Source organism: Clarias gariepinus, chromosome 27, assembly GCF_024256425.1.
Source record: "Clarias gariepinus isolate MV-2021 ecotype Netherlands chromosome 27, CGAR_prim_01v2, whole genome shotgun sequence".
Lineage (NCBI taxonomy): Eukaryota > Metazoa > Chordata > Actinopteri > Siluriformes > Clariidae > Clarias > Clarias gariepinus.
Window position 1 is genome coordinate 20,728,673 of NC_071126.1, and position 22,130 is coordinate 20,750,802.

The following is a 22,130-nucleotide window of genomic DNA, read 5'->3' on the forward strand; positions in this document are numbered from 1 at the left end:
GAACAGAAAGGTTAAACATAAAATAATGAGTAAAGAGTAAAGAACCTGTAACTCTCAAAGAGAATCTTTACAGACTAAAAGCTATATAAGCCCAACACATGTGTTCATCACATTCTAATCTTTTATATTTTTTAAAGGGAAATGATCTGGGGACTTAAAGTAGACATGAGGAGCAATCAAACCTAATTTTGTTGTAAGCTAAAGTAAAAGGATCATCCTGTATATTTTATTATATGCATTTAAAATCCAAAGATTAAGATCTGCAGACAATTCCCAGACTCTTTTAAACAACTTTAATAATGTTAGTATTTTATATTAACTTACCGCTTGCTCACAGGCTCTCTGCTGGACCAGAATCCTCACTGTTCAGATAATAAAGGTACTGTAGATGTTGTCGTGGGTCAGAGGGGTTCCGTCTCCAGCACACTGGATGGGTTTCATCCTGGTATTATTTATTAGTTTATATTCCTCACTTCAATATCGCACCGCGCGCTGTGTGCTGCTCGAGCCGCAGTCTATTTAACTTTGCACGGTATTGTTCAGTGCTGCTGTATGCACACTTGTAAATACTTATGGAGTTTTTGTCGTGTCCGATTGTCTTTGGATGTTTTCCTCTGCCTAAATTTCGAGCAAACACTGTACTTTGGCATTATTTTACAGAGATTCTTTAGCAGACACGTTTATCTGTGTACAGAGACAAACAGTAATTACGTCACTTCCTCTTTTGAGCACAAGTGCATACACATGTCCCGTCGTCTGTGCTCGTGAACGCATGAATCATTCCCAAAATCCCCTCTGCATTTGGTCCAGGGATTATATCCTGAGCTTTGGAACGATTGCATGCTCACAGACAAAAATCAACTGCTGTGCTCAGAAATGGTTCCCCCAATGCTACTCTTGTTCAACTAAAACAACTGCATTGCGTGAAAGAGCACTGCTGCAGCCATTAACATTTCTACAAATGTGTTAAGAGCGTTCTCACCATGGGCCTGAACACTTTACTATCATGACTGCTTCTAGGCTTGTTTGGGGGCGGGGTTTATAATCACAGGTTTGCTTTTACACATAAAAGAATTAATCCTGAGCCAGGGATCACTTCTGCAATTCCATTCATCACTTATGTGTATCCGACTTTTGTTCATCATTTTATCTTTTTTTAAAAGATCTTGTTCCAGCACTTAAGCAGCATGTCATCATAGAGGAATACCTGTAAATGAGGAATAAGGAGCTGTAAGTGTGAGCTCCTTACAGTGACGTTGCTCCAGTCCTATCAAAGTGTGTTTTTATTTAACAATAAGGATTTCAGTCTCCTCCACTAACTGTAACAAGGAAGATATTAGCAACACTGAAAGTAAAAGTGTACTGGCCTCACTGGCAACCTCATTTAGCTGTCCAGTATGTTTAAATCTTCCATAAAATGAATCCTGGACTACAGCGCGATTGTAAGTTTAAGTTGTTTAATTAGCATGAAGCAAGTGAAATTTAAAACCTGTAAACCTTTATAGTATCTATCTATCTATCTATCTATCTATCTATCTATCTATCTATCTATCAACAGTGTAGGGAACAAGTGAACAATGGATCTTCACTTCATGCAAGTAGGAATGAAAATTATCTTTCTTCTTATTTCTTGAAATAATTTGTTTAGTTATACACATTTCAATAGTATTTGTTTTATAATAGTATTGTTTCAATAAATATACAACATTTCCGTAGTTCTGATGTTCTCGTGTTGCCGACCTTGCTTCAGAGATTGTGTGTGATTATTGGCTGAAATCAGTGAAAAGAGGCTGCTTCTCAGCACTGTGTAAATAAAAATTACTGCTTTTAAATGGAACTTGGTGTTTATGTTTCACTCCAGCATGTCGATCTGCTACACTGCAACCGAGCCCCTAACGAACATCAGAAGCAAGCATTTAGCAACAGCCGCTGCAGACCACAATGGCCGAGCTGATGCAGATACTCCATCATGGAGCGAGAGATGCGCCTCTACCGGATCCAAGCAGTTTTTGTTAATGTATGTGTGTGTGGGTGTGTGTGTGTGTGTGTAAAACTTAAATAAGAGAGGAAAAAGATTTACTGTCTAAGATGAGAAGCGGAAGGGAGGGAGCTGATTCCTTTAGCTTCACACACATACACAAACACACAGCACCTACGCGCATAAACAGAAACACTTATCTGATTTATTTTAACTTTTTTAAAAGATAAAATGCAGGTTAATTTGTTTTATTTTTACTTAATATTTTGTATTTATTATTTTTATGCATCTATTTTTTTGGGCTGTGGATGTCACGCTCTCAGCGCTGCGCTGATCAAAGACCGCTTCCGTCTGTTGACATTTCCTTTCCCACGCTGTCATGCTCTTCACCAAGCTGCTTTGTTTTCCCATGCCGTCATCTCTCCTTACACGCCCCGCCGGCACACCGGTGCTGATTTTTTACGGCTTATAATCCCGCCGCTGGATTATTGTGTGTTTTTTGCTGCAGTTTTCTCGTGTTTCAGTTTATGATTTTTCACGTTGCCGATCTCGTTTTGTTTCTCATTTTTTCGTCTTTCGTCTCACATTTTGGATTTGTCTCTACACTCGGATTTAACGGCTTTGAGCTTTCGTTTCTCGACTACAGCTCTGCTTCGTGTTTGTTTTGGCTCGACGCGCCCACTGATGGATCGCATGGCTTTGAACTCCTCCTTTCGTCCTTTGACTACGGCTCTGCTTCTCATCTCTTCTCGTCACACAGCTTGCCCAACGCCTCATGAAACCACCTGCTTCTCTGCACCTGGATCCATCTCCCCGCCTGTTCATCTCGCCCTTCGTGACAGAATAATCCAGCCACGTTATGGATCCAGCAGAGTACGACAGGATGAGGGTGGCCCTGGAGCGCCAGTGCGCCCTCCTCGGGAAGCAGCAACAAGAACTCCTCACCACTAGGCAAACTCTCGCCAACGTCACCACAGAGATGCAACAACTCCGGTTATCCTTAGCACGAGGCATGAGCCCTGAAACCCCGCGCGAACCACGCTTGCCAGCTCCACCCACCTATGGAGGGGAGCCAGGTACATGCAGATCCTTTCTCATCTACAAGCTACAAGCCTCCGCCTTCTCCTCAGAACGGTCGTGGGTGGCCTACGTTATCACCCTTCTTACAGGCAGAGCACGGGAGTGGGCCCCGCTTTTTAAAGAAGCTTGCGATCCATGTTGTTATGACTTTGAAGCCTTTTCCAAGGAGATGAAGAGGGTCTTTGACCGTTCTCATGTCAGCAGAGAGGTTGGGAGCAGGTTGTTGAAGCTCCGCCAAAAATCACGCTCCGCTTATGATTACGCCATTGAATTTCGGATCCTCGCCGTCACCAGTGGGTGGAACGACAGGGCCCTATCTGACGCCTTCCTCAAAGGCTTATCAGAAGCAGTCAAGGACCAGCTTGTCTCTCAGGAGCTACCCGCCGACCTTAACGGACTCATGGATCTCGCCGGCCGGGTCAAAGCGCGCCTCCATTAAAGGTGAACTTCCAGAGGACCCTCTCCTCCCAGGACACCTCAAGGACCTTGTCCTCAAAAACAGACTGATCAGGAGGAGCCTATGCAGCTAGATAGGACTCAAATCTCAGAGGAGGAGAGACACCACCGCCGCCAGGAGAGGGTCTGTTTTTATCGCAGGGCCTCAGGACACTTACTTAAAACCTGCCCATTAAAAGGAGGTACCCTCTAGTCAGACTGGGAGCACTAGAAGGCGCTTCTTCAGACAGACACCCAGCGCTCCTATTGAACACCCACTCTTAGTTCAGTCCCTAGACGGCAGCCCCCTACCCGCCATCACACGGTACACCCTCCCACTTACTCTAAGGGCCTCTGGGAACCATCTTTAGGAGATCTGTCTGTTGGTCACTGATAAATCCCATGCTGCTGTAGTTCTCGGCCTTCCCTGGCTAGCCCTTCATTGCCCACAGATTGACTGGACTAAGCAGACCATCACGGGATGGAGTGCCTCATGTTCCAGGTCTTGCCTTCTCGCAGCTCTTCCTTCTACTCCAGCTAAGCCTGAGGATCCCCCGGACATCTCTAATGTTCCCGCCGAATACCACAACATCAAGTTGGTCTTCGACAAGGCTCGGGCCACCTTACTCCCTCCTCATCAACCTTATGACTGTCCTATTGACTTCCCTCCAGGTACCTTCCCTCCATAGGGTCGTCTTTACTCTGTGATGCGCCAAGAGCAAGGAGCCATAAACGAATACATGACAGCGGCCCTTGCCGCTGGTATCATCTGCCCGTCCTCCTCGCTTACGGGAGCGGAATTTTTTTTCGTCAAAAAGAAAGATGGGTCCCTCTATTCATGCATACATTACAGAGGGCTCAATGAAATAACTGTCAGGAACCGTTACCCCTTACCACTCATGTCCACAGCCTTTGAGCTTCTTCAGGGAGCCACTATTTTCACGAAATTAGATCTGCGCAATGCATATCATCTTGTCCGAATTAGGGAGGGCGACGAGTGGAAGGCCACCTTCAATACCCCGACCGGTCATTATAAATATTTGGTAGTGCCTTTTGGACTCAACAACGTCCCTGCCATCTTCCAGAGCCTGATCAATGATGTACTCAGAGACTTCTTGAACCTTCATGTACTCGTCTATCTAGATGACATCTTGATTTTTTCTCACGACCTGGAGGAGCACCGGCACCACGTTTGGCAAGTATTACAGAGACTCCTAAAAAAACAACTTGTATGTCAAGGCATAGAAGTGTGAGTTTCACACGACAGCTACCACCTTTCTAGGCTTTGTCATCTTGGCCAGGCTCCAAAAACACCAAGCCTGACGCTCTATCATGCCAATTCTTCTTTCCCCACGACTCCACGCTGTGCGACACTATCCTGCCCTCACGTTGTCTAGTAGCAGCCGTAGAACTGGACATTGAGGCTAAAGTTAAGCAGGCATTGACTCAGGAGCCCGGTCCAAGCAATGTCCCCCCAGATCGTCTCTTCGTTCCCCTCTGTCTACGCTTACAGGTCCTGGAATGGGGTCATGAATTCAACCTATCCTGTCACCCAGGCTCTGCCCGGACACTCTTTATCCTTTAACAGCGCTCCTGGTGGCCCACGAGGGGGAGGGATGTTTTCAGCTTTGTGGCAACCTGCAACATCTGCACCCGCTGCAAACCCAACAACCGCCTTCTGGCTGGCCTCCTCAGACCCTTACCCATACCTCACCGCCCCTGGTCGCACATTTTGCTGGATTTTGTAACGGGTCTACCCTCATCCGATGGAAACACATCGTTGACCGTTTCTTCAAGTCCATCTACCTGGTTCCACTCCCCAAGCTTCCCTCCATCAAGGAGACTGCTGAGCAGTTGATCCTCCATGGTTTTTATCTTCACGGCCTCCCCACTAACATAGTTTCAGATCGTAGCCCTCAGTTCACCTCTCGCTTCTGGAAAGCCTTTTATAAACTCATCTGGGCCACCTTAGCCTGTCTTCTGGCTTTCTTTCCCAGTCCAACGGTCAAACAGAACGAAAGAACCAAGCTATGGAGATTGCCCTCTGGTGTATGACCACCCAAGATGTTACTACCTGGAGCAAGTTCCTCCCGTGGGTCGATTACGCTCACAACTCTCTGCCGTCTGCCGCCACAGGCCTCTCTCATTTCAGTACTGTTTGGGCTACCAGCCACGGCTGTTTCCAACTCAAAAGACAAAGGTAGCATCGTGATCCATGACACATCGTAAACTGTCCTCTAACTTTCGCTTTCGTTTCTCGACTGCGCCTCTGCTTCGTAATTGTTTTGGCTCAATGTTCTCACTGACGGATTACACGGCTTCGAACTCCCGCTCTCGTCCCTCGACTACGACTCTGTTTCGCCCTTGTTTTGGCTCGATGCCCCCGCTGCAGATCGCACGGCTTTGAACTGCTCCTTTTGTCCTTCGACTACGGCTCTGCTTCTCAGCTTTTCTCATCACACAGCTTGCCCAATGCCTCACGAAACGACCTGCTTCTTTGCACCTGGATCCATCTCCTCGCCCTTCATAACAGTGGAACGAATAATTTGAGTTTCCATTATTTCATTTGGAAAAAGATACCACGCTGGCCCTCCAGCAAAGTTGCACACAAAAAAAGTGATATACAGAATTACAGAAGTGACCCATGGCTCAGGATTAAGAGAGAAAACCTGTGATTATGAGCTCCGCCCCCAAACAAGCTTAAAACCTGTCATGAGAGTGAACTCGTGTTTAGGCTGAGTGTGAGAACACTTTTAACACATGTGTAGAAGTGTTACTGACTGCAGCAGCGCTCTCTCACATCATGTAGTTGTTTCATTTAAACAGAAATAACATTGTGGTTTCTGAGTTTCTGAGAATGAATGTTTAATCAGCAGCTCACACTGACTTATTCTGGATTGCTTAAACAATCCAAATCTGTTTGTTAGAATCTCAGACTAAAACAAATAAGAGCTAAAGTTTATTAATAAAAATGTCTCTAAAAATATCATGTAGAATGTTAAGAGCACTATTTATACAAATCTGTGTGAGGCCTGTTATTCACCCTAAAGGACACAACAACAGAGAAAGAATTGGTATTAATTAAAATATAATCTCACACTTTTTGGTAGATATATATTTTTTAAACATATCTAAAATTATTCATATGAAGTGTTTAGACAAAGTGCTGCTGCAGTCTGAGTCTGGCAGTTTCAGCTCCTTTGATGTCTTAAAAAACCTTAATGACCTCACACTGCTGTTTGGTTTCAAAATGTTCATTTTCTTCTTTCGAACTCACACCAGAGGGTCTGTTTCAGTTTAATAGAAACAGCACTGTGGTTTAAAGTGAGAGATATAAACCAAAGAGATGCTTTCATTTCATTATAGCTAAGAGATGTTAGAGTTTTATAAAAAAAAAAAAAACAGTGATAAACATTTCAGGTTAAAAGTTTAGTTACTTTTTTTTTTGTTTATTTTTTTTTCTTTGAAGTTGAAGCTTAGAGACACATTACTATTGTGAAACTTTTTTAATGAGTGCATTGAGATGTATACAAGATCCAGAATTAAGATACACTTTCTCATCTTGAACTAAAAAGTGATGTCAAATCAGTTGGCATTAATGTCAGTTGTGTCTCCTGTGGCTTTCTTCCACTTTTATGACTGCACTGTCACTGTTTTACCGCTGTTTAGGCCTGAGGCAAGCACGACAATTTGACGTCTGTGGGGGTTTCCTGACGGGGAACGCAGGCCTTACGTTGAGTCAGCGGCCTTTCCTCTTTTGGCTGCTGTGTCGCGATGGCTGGCTCTCAGTGAAACTGTAAATATCAGGTCAGCTTGTGCGGTCCTTTAGTGCATGTCTTGGCAGACAGTTAAACAGTAAGGGATAATTCCACATACCCTTAAACCCACTGGTGCATATGTCATGGCCACTTTCACGTGCCACTTGCCTTGCTTCTAGCAAGCGATGATGTCATCAAAGTAGCACTTTTTTGCAGTCATGGCCAGCCAGCCCCATCCAGCCCTCTTTTGACAAGGTCACAGGAGTGAGTCAATGTGACAATCCGACATCTAAGCAGCTTTCTTCTTCATCTACTTATTCTATTTCTTCTGCTGTTATATTTTACAGCAGCTAAACCCACTTTTTGCATGTAAAACAGGTTATATTCTGATGCTTTACACAAGTGAAAACACATCCTAGTGGATAAGCATCTATGTAAACAGTTAAAATGGAATTGTCACACGGAAAACTTAATTTTTTTTCTCCTTACTCACCCTGACCCTACAGGAGCACCATCCCTTTTTGCAGGAGTGTGTAGGGGCGGGGCTGCTAAATTTGGCACGTCTGACAAAGAGTGAATTAATGGTTCTCAGGCTCCCACCACAATATAAAAGCGAGGTAGAGAATGTTGTCTAGAGTCCAGAAAAACACCGGCAAGATTCGAAGTTGGACATTAAGGCTCACAGACAAACACTGTGCAGCAAATGCTAAAGGCAAAAGTGGCATGCATGTGTAGCTATGCTACACGCTACAAACTGAATGGCGCTGTTTGATCACCGCATAAAAAAAAATGGCCAAAGGACTTTCATCTGCGCCAAGCACGAGCTTTCGTGATAGAGCAGCAAATTGGGAAAAGGTGCTTTGTTTGCCATTATAGCAAACATATCCCAATCAGGGTAAGCCGCCCAGATAGGCACAAGGGCTCACAATAAGACCGCGCCGGCTGGCCGTTAGAGCGAACGCAGAGTAAAGCCACATTGAAAGGCTGCAGGAGCAGCCGCCCAGGAGAAACCACTCTGCCGCTCTAAAGCCTCCAAAATAGACCAACTGGCAGACGAGTGGCCTTTGAGTGGGGTGATACCCTGCACCCCAAGGACTTCAAAGTTGAGCATGCAATGCTGTTGATGCACCAGCTTGAGCACTCTATGCTGTTTTTCACAATTTTTTACAATTCCACCAGCCTGAGCACACAATACCCTGTACCCTGTAAAGTATACTCGCCTTAGTGTTCAGCCTTGTTAAGTGTGATTTCAAACTACGGAGAGCAAAACTGATCAGTTCAAAGGGAAACTGAATTATGTATGGAAAAAATGAACAAAAGGTCTTGAAAAAGAAATAAAAAAAAAATTCCATAAGTCATTGTGTCTCGCTGGAGCATGAAAAAAATGGAGCTCAAAAAAGTATGTATTATATTTAATATCATTATTTACTAATAAAAATCATTAGTATTATATAGGCTAGTGATCTGTAAAAAAGAAAAAGAAAATCTCTGTACATCTTACAAATTCTACACGTTTCAATAGTATGTTTTATTAGTATATTTTCTTGGATTTTTCCCAGATTTTCAAATTCCTCCCATTACTAGAAGGCTTCAAGCTTAAGGGTACTATGACCACTCAGAAGGCTTAACACACTTGGAGAACAGCACTATCCGCTCCTTGTGCTTGCATGTGCTCACAGACGCCCCTGACTGGCCACAGTCATTAATGTCATTAAAGAGCTGTAATTAATGTGAAAGCATTATGTGCCTACCATTCCACCCCGCTGGGAGAGCTTGGCCAATTTTGTTCTCTCCAGGCCCTCGGCTGAGAGAGGCTACATCATGATAGGGCAAGCACTTTACCACTTCGCCACTCAATGGTATAAGTTTTTGTTTCAATAAATATTTAATACTTAATGTACTATACTGTAAAATTTCCTCAGCAGCAGCGACACATATACGAGGTGCTTATGTTACCATTGTAACAAACAGAGAAAGTGATGTCCGTGACCCTGCATGGTGTTCCAAAGGGTGGAATTTTGTTACATGGAAGTCACCTTCACTGACAGTCCTTGCACGCGGAGCAGGAAGTAGGAAGCACCCAGTGCAGTACACTTCATAAAGAAACACAGCTAAAGATTCCCTTCTGACTCTGGCTGTAAAACTGCATCAAAGGGCCGCCAGAAACCACTGCCCATGTGCATGCACTCCATGCAAACCATTGTTGTAGGTTAAATAAATCCAGTGATTAGATCATTTCTGGTTACAGTTACTGAAGTTTAATGCTGTGAGGAAATTTCAGTAAAAAGTATAATGAGTTTCAGAATTCATACAGCTCATCATATAAACACAATAACTGTATGAGTTGAATTTGAAATTTGTTATAATTTGTTGTTGGTGCACAGGATATAACCTAGAATAGTTCAATAGCTTAAATTAAAATTTTATGTCACATACACAGTGATACACAGTACAATATGCAGTGAAATGAAACTCAGGATAAAATACATTATCTCAGCAAAAGCTGTGATGTTTAGACACATTTTAATTTTGCATAAAGATCCTTTTTTTAGTTATTATTTATTAATTCATCACCTGTACTATTTAATGATTATATATGATATATGGAAAATAATATGCAATATCTGCTGCAGTTTAATTTTCAGACTTCTGCAACACTGCATCCATAGCCAGACCTTCCAATATGCTCACTATGCAAAATAAAAACAACAAAAAAACACAAAATAAACAAGGCCCTGTCCAGGGCTCCGCATTAATGGTTGTGCAAAAAATGGGTTTGGGCAAGTTTACATCAAAAGCAATAGTCCAATCGGGCAAGTGCAAATGTGGTGGTGTTCATAAGGTAACACGGTGGCATAGTGGTTAGCACTGTCTCCTTGCACCTCTTATATCTTATTTTATTAGGGCCCAAGCACTATAGGGTGCTAAGGACCCTCTTGTTTTCCTATGGATTTTTTCCCACCCTTTTGGGTTTTTTGAGGGTCTTTACATGCTCAAAATCTCATCAAAATTGGCAGACAGGTTGCAATCTGCTGCCATTAGGATGCCTAAGAGTCGCGGGGCCCCCACATGAGATTTTGCTGCATAGCTCATACATACACACTTTCATGTAGGCACACGAAACTCAGTAACCATTTAAAGCTCATTGAGCCAAACAACTTTCGCACTGCATGTCCTCGGCTCAAATCAACAGGAGGCTGGTTATTCTTTGTTGTTCACAAAAATGCACCCGATGGATTTTGATATACTCCTCCTAGAGAATTTATACAATCTTTACCAAACTAGCTGATGTTATCTAAAGACATTAAGGACGCAAAATTGTGTTAGGATTTTTAATATCTCAAACGTGTCAGCCATGATAATGTCTTAAACTTACGCTGGAAAATTATTAATAACTTTCTATGTGGCATTATATTGAGTGACGCGTTCAGTGACATCATGTTCAGTGACATCACATTGAGTTACATCATAGTGTGATGCTTACTTTCCAGCAACTGCAGCCTATTGGACACATGTACACACAAATGTTAACACTCACGCACACACATACATACACACACTAACAGGTCACATGTCTCACACACACACATTACACACATCCTAACACACGCATCACAAATGTTAACACACTGACTCACACACCACAAACAAACACAAACACATTTACTCGTCACACACAGACTGACAGATCCACACAAACACACACACACACACCCACACACACCTCTCTCTCACTCTGACACACTCTAACACTCTAATATTTAGGGCCCAAACTGACATTAGCTCTTGTCATGGCGTGCGCCTGTGATAGGCGCAAGCCCAAATCAATATCGTTCCGAAGCTCACTAGCTAGGCAGCCTAGCTAGTGCAAAGGAGCGGGGCCGCGAAATTAGGCACGGCTGGTGAGCCATCGCATTAATGATCCCGGGCTTCTCCCCGCGCTATAAAACACAGCAGGGAGTGTAGCTCAGGGTCTGTTGGGTTGCTAAGGACTTCAGAATGTGGAGAGTAACAATCCCCAGAGACTTCAAAGAGGAGATCTCCGCTGCAAAAATAGCCGCGAGCTCACTGCCGGAGCTCCCGCGGCTCTCTCTCTCACAATGGAGCTGGATTATAGTGACCCTGCCGCCGAAGAGCCCACAGACAGAGCTGGGAGGGGCCGGTGATGGTACAGGGTGCTTGGGCCCATCATCGTTGCTTGCAAATATATTTTTATTATAATTTTTTTCTTATTTATTACTTTTTCCTTTCTACTGGACAACAACTGTAAGCAACTGTAACCAGAAATAAGCAATTTCCCTCTGGGATTAATAAAGTTTTTAAAATCTTTGAATCTGTTTTTGAATTTAACTTCCCAGGGAGTTCCATGTCTCTTCTGGCACTCTATTTTTGTTATGCTGTCACAGATAGTCCTGCCGGAGTTTCTTCTAGCACTTTTCACAAACTATTATCTTATCCATTACATTACAGTAAGCATTAACAAGCAACTATTACACTGTTGGCACTCCTGATGGATCCTGGTGGCCTACTTCTGACTGCATATCTAATCACACAGAGAACAAAGACAGTTGCAGATGATATATATCCTACTTAAGTACATGTGACAACTGAGTATGGCCCCAGTAAGAAATCATGAAAATGACTATGAACTGAATATGATAAAAAAAAAAATGGCTTATGACTGCAATCACTCTATTAGTTTTAGGACTTGCACTTGTGTCTCCTAGTGTGAACATCAGGTAAACTTACTCCAGTGCAATCTTTTTAAAGTAACTAGTTACATTACAAAGTAATCAGTTATATTACAGCATTACCTTTTGATAAAAGTAACTAGTTTGAGTATTTTAGAGTCTATAGTTAGAGTCAGAGCCAATCAAACCCTCTATCCACCCTCAGTCAACGCCTCCAATTACCAGAATTCTAAACACACACACCTGAACCTCATCACCAACACAACACACATACACCTCACTTCCCTTCACTTAGTATCTTGTCTCCAATATGGACAAAGACTCCATGAGCTATGATTCTCTGCGATCTTCCTACACCTTGTTTTCTACCCTCTCATCTCATCACCTACCCCGTGTTGTGTTCGTCATTCCTCCAATCTGTGGTTATCCGTCCACCAGCTCTAGCACCATCACAGTTGAGACATTCCGGGTTAATTTCTTTATCTCTATATTAATCCACATTGTTAATAAATCGCCCGGTCGGGTTCATTTTTTTTGTCTGTATTGGAGACCAGACGCTGAGTGAAGGGAAGTGAGGTGTATTTGTGTTGTGTTGGTGATGATGTTCAGGTGTGTGTGTGATTAGAATTCTGGTGATTGGGGACATTGACTGAGGGTGGAGCCTTGCGTTTCCATGACAACAGCAGGAATAACAGAGGGGGGCAGGTTATTAGGTGTAGGGACTAGGCTTGTAGGACGACTTACACACACACACACACACACACACACACACGCACTAATGGAATCACTGATATTCAGACATTATTCTTTGATTCTGTTGCATCCCCACATTGTACTTCACTGTCTGCCTTTGTCTCCTGAATTATTAGCTCTAAGTCTCTGGACATAGTGCATAATGCTTCTGACTAGTATTGGTGGTGTTTTTTAGGCCGCTCAAATTAGAGGTTGTTAATGGATCATTTAAACCACACATTTGATTTTAGCAGGTACAGTGGCTGTCCAGATGCAACCCTCTCTTTTTATCTGGGCTTGGGACCAGCACTAAGACTGTCTTGCAGCACTAATGGCTGGGTGTGGGGGAGTTGGTTGGGACATGAACCCAGAGCTTCTGTCTGTTTTTGGCTACGCACACCCTATTTTAATGTTTATAAAATGTAAGTTAATGCAAAGGTGTCAAGTAACAAAGTACAAATACTTCATTACCTTACTTAAGTAGAAATTTTGGGTATCTATACTTTACTGGAGTTATTATTTTTCTGCTGACTTTTTACTTCTACTCCTTACATTTCTATGCAATTATCTGTACTTTCTACTCCTTACATTTTAAAAATAGCCTCATTACTCCTATTTTATTTTAGCTTGTCATTTAAAAAACAAACAAACAACAAAAAAAAACTTCCGGATAAATCACGGATTGACGTCACGTCACACGCTCCAGCAAGGATGTTTAAATGAAATGGCATTTTCAGTTGATAACGTTGTGATAAATAGACAAAGATGTCCGTGTTAGAGACTCAAGATTCGAGCAAAATGTCACAACCAAGCACCAGCGAGGAAGGTGACAGCACCAGGAAGGGAACAGGAATAATATATATATTTTTTTGATGAATCACTTGGATTAATAATTAATTCTGACAGCACTAATGTTTATTGTAGACAACCATACAAGGGTAATTGTTACTAAGCCTGCCCTGGGTGCACTAATTTTCCTGTATGTTGCCCTCACAGATTCCTGCAGCTAAGCTTGGATGTACATTTACATTCCAATAAAGGTTACCGATGACACGCCTCTGAAGTTTGACTTTTTGCACCATTAAAATACTTATAGGCAACTAGTTATCATATCTTCTTCTCCATGGAACATGTTACTGCTCAGTAGTACACATATATGGTTCTTTAATGTATTTGCATTGTACAAAAATGCATTCTTTTTCAATTGCCATATACAGTATCCCAAATCACTATGGCCGTTTAAAAATACAACAAAAAAATAACACATTTTTCTTTTTTTTATGAGGTGTTAGTGCAGTATATAGGCCCGTGGCACAGCCTAAGCTTTTATCCTTAATGCTTTTTTTCCCCTTACGTTACTTTTATACCTGAAGTAGTTTTGAAACCAGTACTTTTAGACTTTTACTCGAGTAAAAAGCTTTTGTTGATACTTCAACTTCTAAAGAAGTCTTTTTAAACCCGATGTCTGATTGTTTGTTTCTGTGTATGTGATAACCATGACCTCTCTCCCACCATTTATTACCATCCCATCAAATTGACCCAAGACAACATAAAGGGTCCAAATATGTAGGTGGTGAAGGATAAGTTTAAAATTAAGTTTAGATCATTTGCTTTTTTTTTTTTTTTAAAGAAATTTACCCAAAGAGATAAAAAGTCAGGGTAAAACAATCATTTATTCTATTTTTTTTTTTTTTTTACTTTGGAAACATTTTGTACAGGGCAACTTGACACAAACACAGCACAACGGTAAAGCTAACAGCATATACAGTATGGCTAACAGGCAACTATGTTTGCATTTACATTTGCATTCTTCTTAAAGAAAGGGGGACATTAATTATAACAACTTTCTTTCTGATGGTTTCATTTTTGTAGCAGATATGGGAAATGCTACCGTGGGTGTTAGCTTTTTTTTTTTTGAGCATTTGTCAAAATCTGCTAGCTACAGTATGTTCTTGAGCATACTTCATCAAGGTTGTAATAAATGCTGAACCATAGAGTTTGAGGTTTGGATATTTAAACTTTTTTTTTATTTGTTTGAAAGACGTTTGAATGCTTTACAGTGGCATACAGTAGCTTCTGCTGTCTATACAAGTAACATAATAAAGAAGCAGTGTGCCATGTAAAAATGTGTAAATGTATGGTAACCACTGGCATGATTATTAAGAGAAGAACACATGTATCCAAAAATCAGGACAAATGATTTACAGCATGAAATAACTTGGTCATCTTGACAACAGTGGTTTAATCATCAACGTTGTTAACGGAGCAAAAAAGTATGTCAATAAAGAGTGTGCAGTAGAGCTAACATTATCCTTATGTCATTCAGTAGCTGCATGCTGTTCTAACGCACCTTTACCTTTGGTGCTTGTGTCAATGTCAACGCGGCAGAGCAGATATCATGGTATTCATCTTTGCTGCTTTTGCTTGCAAACTGGTGTTCTGAACACCACATAGATTTTAAGGAAATACTTTATTATTTAGCTTTATTTAGCTCTAATGAAATCTAATATATTTTAATTACCGAATAAATAAGTATTTATTCAATTTCTGTTTTCCTATTTTAATCTAAATTTAAAAGCAATGAAGATTGTTGGAAAAATAATGAAGGCAAGAACTCCAACTCTAGAAACAGAGAGCCAGACCAGCACATTCATCTGATCAGTACAGCTGCAACCTGTATGGAAAAATAAATAAATAGATAAATAAATAAATAGATAAATAACACTAAAAGTTGAAATGTATAAAGGGAATACACTGTAAGGGGGCATGAAAAAAGACCTTATGTTTTAAATTTATTGAAAGCAAAGGGATTTATCCATGCCAAATTCTGTTATAGAAAATAAAAGAATGTTAATTCAATTAAAACTCTTACCTTTCCAGCTGCTGTTTAACCCCTGTTGTGTAACAGAGTGTGTGTTCTTGTTAAGTGTTCCAGATGTAGGACAGGGTTTCATCTCTTCACCTTTACAAATAATTTGGAAAAGCAGCAAATAAACAGAAATGATACTAAATATGAATAATGTGAAATATTCAACATTTAATGCACATGTACACATAATTCTGGTTAAAGTGTTGATCTGGAATTAGCAGGTTATCAGAGTAAAACTGTTTACCTTCAAACTGCAGACGTGTTCCAGATGTAAACTTTAGTATAGCTCCCTCCAATTCTGCACAGAAATATTCTCCTCCATCATCTTCTCTTGTTTCATTAATGTTAAGATCAAACTTTTGGTCATTTACAGTAACACTGAAGCGGCTATCATTAAATCCCTCAGCAAACGTGTAGCCCAGGGTGTTACTGTACGGTCTCGCTAAAAACTGAGGAAATTTTTCAAAACTCTGTCTGTACCAAGCTAAATTGTTTTTGTTTTTGACCCCACTAATGTTACACTCCATAGTTACATTTTGTCCAAGTTTTACTATTTTCACCCGAAGCTGCTTGATGTCAGAAGTGTTTCCTGTAAAAAGTGTTTAAATGTATATTTTTAATGATATTACTAATTATGTAAATATATAAATTACTATTTTAAAGTAATGTTTAAAAGGGTTACTCACCAGTTGTGCAGAGACAAAGCAGAGAGTAAAGAGCCACAAAGAGTGTGATCATCGTTCCTGTTTAAAGAAAGTGATAGTGAGGTAATGAACTTGTGTGTTCAGTAGAAAACCAGGTCCAGACTCACGCCTGATTGGATGTTTTGAAGCTGTGGACTGATTTGATTGGTCCATTAGCTGTAATGAGATGTGAAGCTCACAGTGAATTCTTGTCTATTTTATATTAGTCACATGATTTTACAGATACTGTCACAATTGAAGTGAAGACTTAAATAAAAATAAATAAACAAACTGGAAGCCATAAGTAGAGTAGATTCTAAACAACAATATGAGAACTTTTGATGATCAAATTAGAAAAATAAATTAGATAATCCTGATCAAACAGATCAAAACTACTGCTAGACAGCCACTTCTTCCAATACATGACTATTTATAGCCAAATTTTAAGAAACAAGGTTTGGAGAGTGCACTTAAATTCTTAGAGTGCACCTCAGTCATGTGTTTTAAGTCGCACATGAAAATAAAGACTCAGGGCACATGACTCCCTCTAGGAGTTATTCCTGAAATAAACTCTAAAGGGATTTATCCACTCTCGAACACAGGTTCCTTAAACCCAGGCGGTGGGGCAGAGATGAAATCCTTGAACCTGGCTGGCAGGCAGGTGCAAAAGATCTTAAACCTGGGAGACGGAGAGAACAAGATGTCTCCGTCAGGCGGGGCTGTACAGTTCAGCCTGTGGTCCTTTAACAAATCATTTATCTAAGGACAAAACTGAAGTAAGCATACACACTGAGTATCACGGTAATCATCAGGAAAAAGGTAATCTGTATTACTTAAGATGTAGACAGTAGAAACGTTTAGGAGGTTTAGCTTTAGTAGAAAAGGTCATGTTCCTTCTTCCCAAATGATGAGTCTCCATTAAATTTATGTATGTCTACGTGATGTATGGTATTGCAGATGTGATCCATGGTTCGAAATTGATTCCTCTGTATGATGGCAAACCTGTGAATATAAGCCGCACCCCAATCAAGCCTAGAAGCAGTCATGAGTGTAGACTCAAGGGTTTAGGTCAAGTGTGAAAACCCTCTTAACACGTGTAGAAGTGTTACTGACTGTAGCAGCACTCATTCACGTCATGCAGTTGTTCAGTTGAACAGAAATAGCATTGTGGTTTCTGAGTTTTTAAAACTGAGTGTCTCTTTAACTGTCTAAATATCTAAATAACTGTATAAACATCCATGGACACTATGGACAATTACACGCACACCTTCCTTCATATCTACACTACATGTTGTACGTTTACATCCTGGACCATTGCACAAAGACACTTTAATACCTTGGCACACCTACCTTCACAACTACACTACATGTTTACGTTTACATCCTGGACCAGTGCACAAAGACACTTTAATAACCTTTGCACAAAGACACTTTGTTCTATGCATATTTGCACACCCAGTACAGTATATTTCAATTTGTACAGTATATTTCTATTTTTATGTACATTATATTTCTATTTTTATTTTTAGTTCTATTTTTCCTAGCCTATTTCTATTTTTTATTTTTAGTTCTATTTTTCCTAATTTAATTTCCTAATTTAATTTTTCTATTTAATTTTTCTATCGTATTTCTTTTATTCATATTTATTTCTTATTGTAAACTTTAATTCTCTTTAGGGTCACTGGCAGTCGTATAAGCATTTCACTACATTTCGTACTGTGTATGACTGTGTATGTGACAAATAAAATTTTAATTGAAATTTGAATTTGAAATATCTTTGTTATAAACAAAGGTTTAAACACAAAAGAGCTGGGGCCTTATGTACAAAGACTTGCGTTGAATTCATACTAAAACATTGCGTACGGACAAAAAAAATCTGATGTATGAAACACTGTGTACGCGGAATCCCACGCATATTCTCTTTGTACATCCAAATTAACGTGAAATTGAGCGCACGTGCACGAGCGCAAGACCCTTCCCTGCCTCCTCCCCCGTATAAATATGGTAATGACTCCACTTTGGCAAAACCAAACAAAAAAGCAATGGCAAAAACAAGCAAGAAGAGAATCTTTACAGAATGTGAATTAGGATAGGAGGTGCTCCTATCGGAGGTAGACCGAAGAAAAACTGTTATTTGCAAGTTTGTCCTCCGGAATTAAAAATAAAAAATAAAAAAATTTAGCTGGAATAATATCTTTAAATAGATCACTCACCAAGAAGCCACCCATCGCGCACCCTGCCTCCTTGGAGCCTCATCCCAACCATGCTGTTTGTGTGGATGAATGAATCATGGGTTGTCCCAGGCCACCGATTTTCCGATTCACGCATGCAAATTCGTCTTCGGATGGCACCTTTATAGTAATGTGCGTGCAGTCGATCGCTCCGATTACATTAGGAAAACCAACGATCGCTGCAAATTGCGCTTTAATGTTTGGCTGGTCAACTGCATGGTATGGAAACCTTATATACCTGCTAGACATGCGGATGATCCCGTCCCATACAGCTGGCATAGCACGGCTCAAAGACGACTGGCTTAATCCTGAGCGGCCTGCCAGTTCCCTTTGGAAAGAACCAGTTGCCAGAAAACCAAGCGTTGTCAGCACCTGTAAGGGAACGGGTAATGCGTGGCTCCTCACTGTCTCTCTTTCCAAATTTGGACCCACCTCAGCACAGAGATCCAAGAGGATAGCTCTTGGAAATCAGAAACGGCTAATAAGCCAGTCATCATCGTGGGCCAGAAAATCACTGTGATCCCTAAAAACGCGTTCCCTTCGGATTCGGCCACTAACAATGTCCACTAATAAGGCCAACACTGCCATTGCCATAGACTAAGGGTTGTATACATCTGCAAATGCTTTTATATGTTTTAAATCAAATAATTGGTAGGAAAATATTGTGTTAACTAACCCACTTTATCAATTATAAATTAATAGCAATGTTTTTCACGTGTTGGTGCGATACTTTGTAGTGTGCAATTTAATATTATTGCCTCTAGGAGTCGCCAACGGAAATAAAACAAACACACACAAGAAATACACGTACGCCAGACATGACGTTGGCGTGGAAGAACGCACATTCTCATGTTAATTTCACTGTTAGTAAATCCGACCGTGAGCGTGAAAACTGGCGTAAGCAAAGTTTTTGTGTGTACGCAGCATTGATACATGAGGCCCCTGGAGTTCGTTATTAAATACATACATTAATAAAAACTATCTTAAAATATCACAAAAAAATGTTGAGAGCACTATTTATTTAAACTGTGTTAAAGTCTGTGTTGTATTAAATTTTATCATATACACTTTATATACTATCCATCCACCATATAGCACAATTTAGTGTATCTTATCAATTCTGTTTATCACGTGGCCATCGATGATAATACAAAATCTGGTATTTACCAATTATGAGCAAGGTAACGTAACACCTGGGCAAATGTTGAAACTTCAAATACATGACCAAAACAACAGAAGCAAGAATTTATTGAGCTAATCTACGTTACATGAACTATGCTACCTAAACACACACACACACACACACACACACACACACACACACAAACAGAGGGTAAAAGTTAATGGAGATCTTGTAGTACTAGACCTGAAAAAGTCACAAGAGCAGAATCTTGGGTTTGATCTTAGTGTTTAGGTTAAATTCCGCACCACTTTTCAGCAAGGTATAAAGCTTTGTTTGTTTAACTTGCCCTTTGTGAGTGTTGTTGAGAGTGTTGTTACGTGAGAGTTTCTGATTGCTTGATGGTGCAGGTCAGAAGTCAAGGCTCACAGGTCGGGTTGAAAGCGTTAGAAAGAGAGGTGTTGCTTGCTTTCTTCGGATGATCATGACAATGATGCAGAGCACCCGCAGGGGCGGAAGCACTAGCTGCGAGGACATGGTTGAGTTTTCTGGTTACCTTCAGGGTTTGATTCTAGAGTTTAGAATCTACTCTACTCTACTCTACTCTACCACAGAGATGGTTGTGGGTGTAGCCATGCCCCCCATGGTTCCTCTTTTTCATTTACATTTAGGCATTTGGCAGACGTTCTTATCCAGAGCGACTTACATTTTTTTTTATCTCATTATACATCTGAGCAGTTGAGGGTTAAGGGCCTTGCTCAAGGGCCCAACAGTGGCAACTTGGTGGTTGTGGCAATGTTCTTGGTTGTGGGGTTTGAACCTGGGATCTTACGAACTGTAGTCCAATGCCTTATCCACGGAGCTACCCCTGACCCCTTTTTATGCAGACATTAACCTGTAATTTGGTCTGTCACACAGGAGGACATCTCAGTGGAGTTTTAGTAATTTACTGTAGATGTATTAACATGTTAGTCCCTACAGTGGCCTCACACTGGTGTTTGATTTGAGACATTTGTTCTCTAGTTTCCATCTCACACCAGAGGGTGTGTGTCAGTGTTACTGGAAACAACACTGTGGTTTATAGTGAGAGATATAGACCAAAGACTATAAACTTAACTATAAACTAAACATGAGCCAAGTTTGGGAGGGGAATGGCCTTGTATACTTTTTCAGTGTTAGTGTAGACATGATCCAATGGATTGTTCCCTCTAGTGGAGCACGAGATGTCCTGGTAGAATTTTTGAAGTACACTACTCATACTGCAGTGATTGAAATCTCCAGCAACAATTAAAGATCCTTCTGGGTGCACAGACTGTTGGCACGTGCACACCGCACACCTCTGCCTAGCATCCTGCTCGTCAACGTCCAGTCACTGGAAAACAAGCTCGATGACCTCAGGGCCAGGATAAAGTTCCAGAAAGACATTCGGGACTGCAATCTCCTCTGCTTCACCGAGACATGGCTGAACCCAGCGGTGCCGGACCACGCCATCCAGCCGGACGAGTTCTTCTCGGTTCACCGCATGGACAGGACGCGGGACTCGGGGAAGTCAAGGGGAGGCGGCGTGTGTTTAATGGTGAACAGCAGCTGGTGCAACAGCGCGAGCGTTGTTCCTCTCACACGCTCCTGCACACCCAACCTGGAACTACTGTCCATCATGTGTCGTCCTTTTTACCTTCCTCGGGAGTTTACATCGGTCATAATCAGCGCCGTTTATATTTCACCACAAGTGGACACGGACACTGCCTTATGCGAGCTGCATGAGGCACTCACACAACAACAAACACAACACCGGGACGCTGCGCTTATTGTGGCGGGGGATTTTAACAGTGCCAACCTCAAACGCGCAGCGACGAACTTTTATCAGCACATCACCTGCCCCACCAGGGGCGAAAGGACACTGGACCACTGCTATACAACGGTCAAGGACGGCTACAAGGCACAATCTTGTCCACCGTTTGGTAAATCCGACCACGCCGCCATCTTCCTCATGCCAAAATACAAACAAAGGCTGAAACAGGAAGTTCCGGTTCAGAGGGAGGTCGCGTGCTGGACGGATCAATCGGTGGCCGCGTTACAGGACGCACTAGATGACGCAGACTGGGACATGTTCAGAAACAGCTCCGATGGTGACGTCAGCGTGTTTACGGAAGCGGTTGTGGGATTCATCGGAAAACTAGCGGACGATACCGTAGAAAAAAAGACTATTAAAACGTTTCCCAAGCAGAAGCCGTGGGTGGATAAAACCATCCGCGACGCTCTGAGATCTCGCACCGCTGCCTACAACACGGGACTCGCGTCGGGGGACATGGAACCGTACAAGGCTGCGTCATACAGCGTCCGGAAGGCGGTGAATGAGGCGCAGCAGCGCTACGGGAGGAAACTAGAGTCACAACTCCAACAGAGTGACTCTAGGAGCCTGTGGCAGGGATTAAGGACAATAACGGATTATAAAGCACCAACATCCGGTATGATAAACGCAGACGTGTCTCTGGCAGATGAGCTGAACACTTTCTATGCTCGCTTCGAGGCTGCAGCTAAAGAGGCTAGCGA

The 22,130-nt window shown here is 41.6% G+C and overlaps 1 gene segment (V, D, J or C); it reads right to left on the minus strand.

The window, feature by feature from the left end:
- The window catches only part of LOC128515180 (Ig kappa chain V-V region MOPC 149-like), a 41,885-nt gene extending 25,582 nt beyond the window's left edge, over nucleotides 1-16,303 (minus strand). The window contains 2 exon segments of the V gene segment in view: nucleotides 15,788-16,132; nucleotides 16,230-16,303. Of these exon segments, the coding sequence occupies nucleotides 15,788-16,132; nucleotides 16,230-16,281 (397 nt within the window).
- Between the last annotated feature and the right edge of the window lie 5,827 nt (nucleotides 16,304-22,130).